We start from the raw sequence: 7678 nt of genomic DNA on the forward strand, positions 1-7678 counted from the left end.
TATTCAGTTCATTAATGACATACTTAGCATACTTAGGTAAAAATGGCATGATAATCTTTGTTTGCTCCAAAATGATATAGAATTAGCTTATTTTCCTCGAAAATGACATAATAACCTTACTAAGCTCCAAACTGACCTATTTACCTACCTTAGCTCTAAAATGACCTACACTTAGCATTTTTACCTAGCTTAGCAATAAAATGACATTTTCCCTACCTTAGTTAGAAGAAGAAGAAGATAAAGAAGAGGAGAGGAGATAAAGAAAGAGAAGAAAAAAATCTTCTTCTTGTTCTTCTTCTAACTAGTGTTCTTCTTCTTCTTCTTCTAACTTTCATCTTTCCCAATTTGAAGATTTGCTTTACATGAGGAAGCTTGGATTCATGGAGTATACTATTCTTCTGGTGCTTCCTTGTTGTTTATGAAAACTTGTTCGGATATGTTTGTCTATATGGATATGTTGTTGGAAACTTGTTTCTGGTTATGTATCAATTGGTATGTTGGACTTTGTTGAACTATGTTGTTGGATTGGATGAAATATGTTGTTGGACATGATGTTGGATATGTTGGATATGTTGGATATATAGCCACCCCGCACCTGCTTTGTTCGGTGGCTGCTCCGCTTAAGATTTATGAGAAGATTGATTTGAGCACCCCCTCTCCGAGTGATTTGAATTTAATATCCACCGAGAGAAAATCAAGAGCCCAAAACTTAGACAGGGGTTTAGCATCAAAGTAGTTCTCAGTTGGAGTTCATGGACCAATTACTCTTGAGAGCTGCGCACTCTCTAGACGGATAGGTTTCGGCTCGAGTGTCCACCGAGCTAGATCGTCAGCAACCAAGAGTGATTGTGGTTCGCAAAGGTCGACCGAAGGTTTGGAGATCGCCGACAAGTATCTACCACGAGTGAAATCAACCTGAGTCTGACCAGCTCTGCATTGAAGGAGAATAGGGTGAAGAGAGTTTATCTTCGGTGTTAAGTCGCAGCCTCTCCAACTAGACGTAGCACTTTGGCAGAAGGGTGAATTGGTCTACTAAATCTATCTGTCGCCATCGAGCACCACTGGTTCTATTTACTTCACTGCAATACTTTTGGCAGTCATTATATGTGCTCTGTGTTGATAGATATCTGATCGGTTACATTCTGTTGCATATCATTCGCTGCTCACTATATCTCTCCATCTTCATTCTTTCATACTTGTTTATGTGTTGTGATCTTGTACATCAGTATTATTCTTCTTCATAGTTATCCATCACAGTGTTGCTCTAACTCTCTATCATGATATTAGTTCTGTTGGCATACTGCATTACCTTCATTATCATCAAGCCTGTTGTATCATTTGCTCGAGCCATTATTACATTCTACCTTGTAGGATTTGTCCCTCAATACCGAGCTTGATTGATTTCATTTCTACTGAATACTATTTCCGCTGCTGTGTTTGGGATCAGTTCAAAACATTCGAAATAATTTTTGAATCTCCCATTCACCCCCCTTTGGTGGATATACTCTCGGACCTAACAAAACTTGCCGGTGAGAAGAGGCTTTTTGATATTAGCTCATTAGATTAATGGAGAATCCAAGCTTATAAAATGCCAAGTTGTTTAAAGAAAAAGTTAAAAGATAACATGATAAAAGAATTCAATAACGGATATTTAAAGTGGGCGAGTATGTTCCATTGTAAATTTCTCGTTTAGATTTTTTGCAGGAAAACTTCTCTCTAAATGGGAAGGACCATATATCATCCAAGAAGTTTATCGTTTTCGAGCTATTAAGATCAACAACTCAGAAGGCACTAATCCAAGGATACTAAATGGACAAAGAATCCGAGGGTGCTCAACGTATGATCTTTTATTATAAGGGAAAATAATCCGTCAAGGACCTACCGCCAGCCATAATGAAGGCACGTGGTCGTATGCTCCATTACATCGGAGACAAGAGTTTCGACGGCCCCTCGGGCACAAGGGCGGTCGTCTTCGAGGAGGAGTGGGCGGCGTGGCAGTGGGTGTGGTACGGTAGGTGCAACGCCGCCTGCTGCTCCTCGTTCTCCAAGACTGACGAGGCACTGGAATAAGTGCTCAACGACCAGGACCTCGCCGTCGCGTGGGCCCTAGACTGCTCCGTCACCACCAATGAGACGAACGCCAAACGTCGTGGCCTCATCGATTGTGAGATCGCCAAGTATGGCGAGGAGTGATCTCTTAGCGAGAATGTGAGACCTATGACGCCGGCAAGGTCAAGACCGCTGCCAAGGCTCCGCCCACGCCGTTGGCACTAGCCTGGGCGGCACTACGCACCACACAGGAGGAGGCGGAGCGGCTACGCCGCGAGTGGTAGGCAGCCTCCGAATAAGGCTGTCGCCGCTAGAGGGACGATGACGATGACGGCTGTGCGGCAGGGCAGAGCCACCATGTGTACGAAGTTGCCATACGGTATAGAGTTTAGAATTTTTTAGCATTTAGTTAAACGGTCAAACTATCGACATTTTTATGTAAATTATGTTAGAATTTTAATAAAATCCATCGTCTTTGCACCAATTTCATCATTTTAGTTCAAAAAGTGGTTGAAATTTTTGTGAGCAGCGTTGGATGGCCTGCTCCCACATCCATGTCCGCGAACTAGTCCCCCTGTCTGCGGAATGATGCCGAAGCAAATTTGAGGGTCAGTATTGAAGATGCCCTAATTAGGTACAAAAAAGTGTAGCCTTTCTTTTTTTTCTTTTTTTCCAAGGAAGAGTAATCTTTTCTTTTGACGTGAAAAGAAGGAGTAGCTTGGATGTAGATCCAACGTCTACAAGATCCACAAAAGAAAATACTCCCTCCGTTTCTTTTTAGTCTGTATATAAGGTTTGGTCAAAGTCAAGCTTAGTAAAGTTTAACTAATTTTATATTAAAAATATAAATATTGAAATATGAAATCCACATTATAGATGCACCATGGAATGTATTTTCATACTGTATAGTTTTAATATTGTAGATGTTCGTATTTTTTTATATAAATTTGGTCAAACTTTGTGTAGTTTGACTTTGACCAAATCTTATATGCGGAGTAAAAAGAAACGAAGTAAGTATGACCATGTAATGATTCGGTTTTATACTGGTCCCTTATAATATAGTCATCATGGTACTCCGAATCTAGTTTTATCAACAGCGGGTGATACGCGGAGGCGAAATGGTCTCAAACAGTGAGAGAATCTTTCAGCGCGTTCAAGAAGCAAGTGGGAGTAAATTCCGAAGAGATGACGACAACATTCGTACTACCGGGAGTATATAATACTGTCCGTCTCATTATGCGACGGAAGGAGCATATACAAGCGTCTAGTATCGGTTGCTTAACGCGCCGTTGCATCGAGTAAATTCAGCGCATCTCACAATGTGTATGCAGGAGATGCAGCTGGTGGCGTTTGTCCCGACGTGCAGGGGACGCGCGGAGGAGAAACTCACTCAAGTATTAACAACCCCCACAGGTTGACGCTGCTCGTGCCTCCAGCAATCCGCCATCACCTTGCCCCTCGCGCCATGGCGCCCGCCTGCCTCCTATTGCCACTCCTCCTGCTCCCCTTCGCCCCAGGTCCAGCACAGGCCGCGACGCCGGCGAGGTCTCCGTCGGCGTCAGCATCGTCCTCCTCCACGTCCGTCGTGTTCCAGCTCCAGGGCGACGTATATCCCACCGGGTACGAACCTTTCTCCCCTCTGGTTTCCTAACGATTTCCTCGGGCGCGGTCCCTCCGCGTAGAATGAATTTGATGAACTTCTCTATTGATTTCCGTTCCCTATATTTTTTCAACAACCCGATGAATGTTTTCGATGGCAATTTTAGTGACGCTAGAATGGCAAGCGTAGTTGACCCGCATGACAAATCTAGCTCTGTGTGTTTTTTGCTGCAAAAATTGCCATGCGTGTCAACTAAACTTGTCATTACCGTGTCAATAATTTACCATTGAAATGTTTGATATGCCATGGTCAAACCTCGAACGTACTAGATTTATCATTTCCGTTTTTTTGAATCGATGAGTCTGTGCAGGCATTACTATGCCACCATGAACATTGGGGATCCGGCGAGGCCCTACTTCTTGGACATTGACACCGGCAGTGACCTCACTTGGCTGCAGTGCGACGCTCCCTGCCAAAGCTGCAACAAGGTAGAGTACTCGAGTACGCGTCAGTGTTAAATCTAATCCAATACTAGTTTGATCATAAATGCGTTCAAAATTCCAGTTACTGGTCACTATTCTAATGCACTATAGAAAAATTCGATTTAACGATGCCACATTGTTGACCTTCGATTCTCATCTGCCACATTCGGGGGTTAAAAGATGGGCAAAAGCCTAGACTAAATAATTATTCCACGGTGGTTGGGTGTCTTACAGGTATTAATTCAGATTTATTTTCACTGTACTTCAAGATTGTGAGTTTCCCAGTTATTTTTTTAAAGCTGGGTTTTTGTGTGTGAAGTATACGACTTTCCTCGTGCATTATTACTGTTGTAGTCGATTTGGTGTCAAATGCGTACTCTTGGTCTGATCTAATGGTTATGGCAGGTGCCGCACCCATTGTACAAGCCAACAAAGAGCAAGATTGTGCCCTGTGCAGACTCACTCTGTGCTACACTGCTCAGCTCACAGATTCCTAACAACAAGCAGTGCCCCTCACCACACCAATGCGACTACAAAATTAAGTACACGGACAGCTCGACTTCTCTCGGTGTGCTCGTTACCGACAGCTTCGGCCTAACCCTACGGAATTCATCCCGTATTAGTCGCAGCCTCACCTTTGGGTATTGTCATTCTGAAACATTTCCTCATTATTGGTGACTGAATTTAGTTCTTGATATCCTTTGGGTTATGCCACTTTGTGAAGCATTGCCTCATTACTACCACTGACTGCTGTTTTTTATGTCCTTTTAGTAACTCATTCTTTTTTGCAACTCATGCCCTTTCACAACCTCCACCTTGGGGAGCATTGCCCCCTTAGTGAGACTGAATTTGTTCTTGTTGACCTTTCAGTAACTCCACTGTGTGAATTTTCAAAAAAAATAAAAAAAATACTGCACTTTGTGAAGCATTGCGTCATTAGTGGTGGCTGGATTTAGTTCTTTATATCTGCTTCTATATTTTGTGTAGCTGTGGCTATGACCAGCAGGTGGGAAAGAATGGGGCAGTGCAGGCAGCGACAGATGGCTTGCTTGGGCTTGGGAGGGGATCAGTTAGCTTGGTCTCGCAGCTCAAGCAGCAAGGCATCACCAAGAATGTACTTGCCCATTGCCTCAGTACGAACGGAGGAGGGTTCCTCTACTTTGGGGATGATATCGTGTCTACCTCGCGCGCAATGTGGGTGCCGATGGCTCGTAGCACATCTGGGTACGCACTGTTATCCATGATGTTTGTTTGTTATTCATGGAGGGAACAATACTTTCATTTAAAGTTTAATACAGGTAAAGATGTTTAAGTTTTGTTTGTTTTAGCTCTAATAACAATTGGTCTTTTTTTTGTATTTAGTTGAGTTCTTGATCACCAGTGAGTAGCGACATTGCATCCATCAAACACACTTCCCGAATAATTTCCGTGACCAAGGAGAATAACTAAAATTTGAAGTTACCTTTTTGCCGTTCGCAATCATGAGAGGGCAAGTTTTTCACATCCGTTTTTTATGACAAATTGTTGATGCTGCTTTTTGGCAAACAAACATTTGCAACTCTCATTCTTGTTTGCTGTCTATTAACCAGCCCGTGGCCTTTAGATCATCCTTTTAACGAGGGAAGTTGTAGATGATGCTGTTTGTTATAGCAGTGGCTTATACAAATAAAAGAATCTAGGAATACTAAACATGCTCTTTTTTGTTATAAAGTAATAACACAATCTGTTTATGGCCTAAACTGAATTGTAGGTGTTTTTGATTTACGTGATTCTCATGATTCCATATGTAATAGAGCACTTGTACTTTCAGGAATTACTACTCACCTGGCTCAGGAACACTTTACTTCGATAAACGCCCACTAGGAGTGAAGCCAACGGAGGTGGTATTTGACAGCGGTAGCACCTATACGTACTTCGCTGCCCAGCCATACCAAGCGACTGTTTCTGCGGTAGATTTGAAACACACTACATTCTTGTTGCCAGGAATCCGAAGAAGGAAACAATGCATTAATGAGATGCTAATGTTGCAGATCCAAGCTGGTCTCAGCAAGTCACTTACGAAGGTGTCTGACCCCAGTCTACCTCTTTGCTGGAAAGGGCAGAAAGTGTTTAAATCTGTGTCTGACATCAAGAAGGAGTTCAAATCACTCTTCCTGATGTTTTTGAAGAATACAGCCCTGGAGATCGCTCCTGAAAACTACCTCATTGTTACGGTAAGTATTTGATAACCCAACCGAATACTAGTAGTGTGCCACAAACTTTTTATTGGAAAAACAAAGGCTAAAGATATCCTCAATTGTTTGTGCCAGAAAAATGGAAATGTGTGCTTGGGCATCCTTGACGGGTCGGTGGCTAAACTTAATTTCAACATAATTGGAGGTACAAAGTCTGGACTCACACAACCCGGTCTCTGAAATGATCATACCTTGCATCTTTGTGTGATAGTTCGATTTGATCTTCTGTTTGTAGATATCACAATGCAGGATCAGTTGGTAATTTATGACAATGAGAAAGGGAAACTTGGATGGATCCGTGGATCATGCAGTAGGGGCACTAAGTATATTATATCTTCATTTACATGGTATTTGCTTATAATCCAACTTTTAGCCCATCCGTTAGAAAGCTGGATATATCATTATTGATGGAACTGGCCAACTGGAGGAAGCTACTATTGGCTTGAAAACCCTGAGATAGTGACACTCTCGGAACTGAAGAGAGTTCAAGCTATTGCAATCCACAGAATAGGCAATAGGCGGATAAAAATTATAGTAACATGGCTGGGTAAACTGGACGATGTAAGTGGAGAAGGATGACCATGCCATATCACATTGGCGGAAAGGAATATATTAACCAGTATGCTGCTCCTGTTCGTAATAAGATGGAATCTGTATTTTACATCTTTGGCTTGAATTGTTCTTTACTTTTCTTTATCTTAGTTGGGTGATATATCTATGCTTTATATTCGTTTCAGTGTCCAAGGCAACTTTTTGACAAGTCGTTTTTCCAGTATATCTGTGTCAAATCCTGTGTTCAGTGTCCTAGGTTCTGGTCTTTCACCTAAAAACCTTTAACTCCATAATTTTTTTATTAGGACTTAACCATGACTAGGCCCTACCTTTGAAACTTTAACTCCTCAGTATTTGAGGAGTTACTCCTCAGTTCCTCCCCAATTCCTCAAGTTTAAGTCGGAATGTTTTCTTCACCTAAAAAACCTACCCTCGCTCTATCCTTCCGTCCGACTGTGCATTTACCTTTTCACATTTGTGAATGGGTATCTGGTTCCGCCTCCGACAACGACTCCGAGAGAAGCTATCACTCCCGACAACGAATATATTCAAGATGAAGGTGTTGTCGGTCTTGCACTTGTATCATCCAACTCCTATGACATATTTGACTCACCAAATGAAGGAATTGGAAGATGCTTCATGGCTAAAGGCCCCAAGGTATCACACCCGGAGTATGTTGATTTCAATAGTGATGAAGATAATTTGCTAGGTGATGATGATTTACTTGTTGACAACAGTAGTGATGAAAACTATGATGAAAT

At 42.2% G+C, this 7678-nt stretch overlaps 1 protein-coding gene across 1 annotated transcript; it reads left to right on the top strand.

Moving 5' to 3' along the window:
- Positions 1 to 1893: 1893 nt before the first annotated feature.
- Positions 1894 to 7202, top strand: LOC119339677 (aspartic proteinase Asp1-like). Its single transcript, XM_037611647.1, has 10 exons — positions 1894 to 2011; positions 3381 to 3669; positions 4020 to 4137; positions 4537 to 4772; positions 5119 to 5355; positions 5942 to 6080; positions 6162 to 6344; positions 6441 to 6510; positions 6601 to 6712; positions 7103 to 7202. Exons 1-10 carry the CDS (start codon positions 1894 to 1896, stop codon positions 7200 to 7202), a joined length of 1602 nt encoding a protein of 533 aa, XP_037467544.1.
- Positions 7203 to 7678: the final 476 nt, after the last annotated feature.

The sequence above is a fragment of the Triticum dicoccoides genome, chromosome 7B, assembly GCF_002162155.2.
Source record: "Triticum dicoccoides isolate Atlit2015 ecotype Zavitan chromosome 7B, WEW_v2.0, whole genome shotgun sequence".
In the NCBI taxonomy this organism is placed as follows: Eukaryota; Viridiplantae; Streptophyta; class Magnoliopsida; order Poales; family Poaceae; genus Triticum; species Triticum dicoccoides.

Excerpts from the sequence above, each read along its gene's own strand:
- LOC119339677 (XM_037611647.1), top strand. The coding sequence starts at position 1,894 with ATGAAGGCACGTGGTCGTATGCTCCATTACATCGGAGACAAGAGTTTC. Across the intron at positions 2,012-3,380 it reads GTGGCAGTGGGTGTGGTACG|GAGATGCAGCTGGTGGCGTT; the intron begins GTAGGTGCAACG and ends ATGTGTATGCAG. Across the intron at positions 4,138-4,536 it reads CCTGCCAAAGCTGCAACAAG|GTGCCGCACCCATTGTACAA; the intron begins GTAGAGTACTCG and ends TGGTTATGGCAG.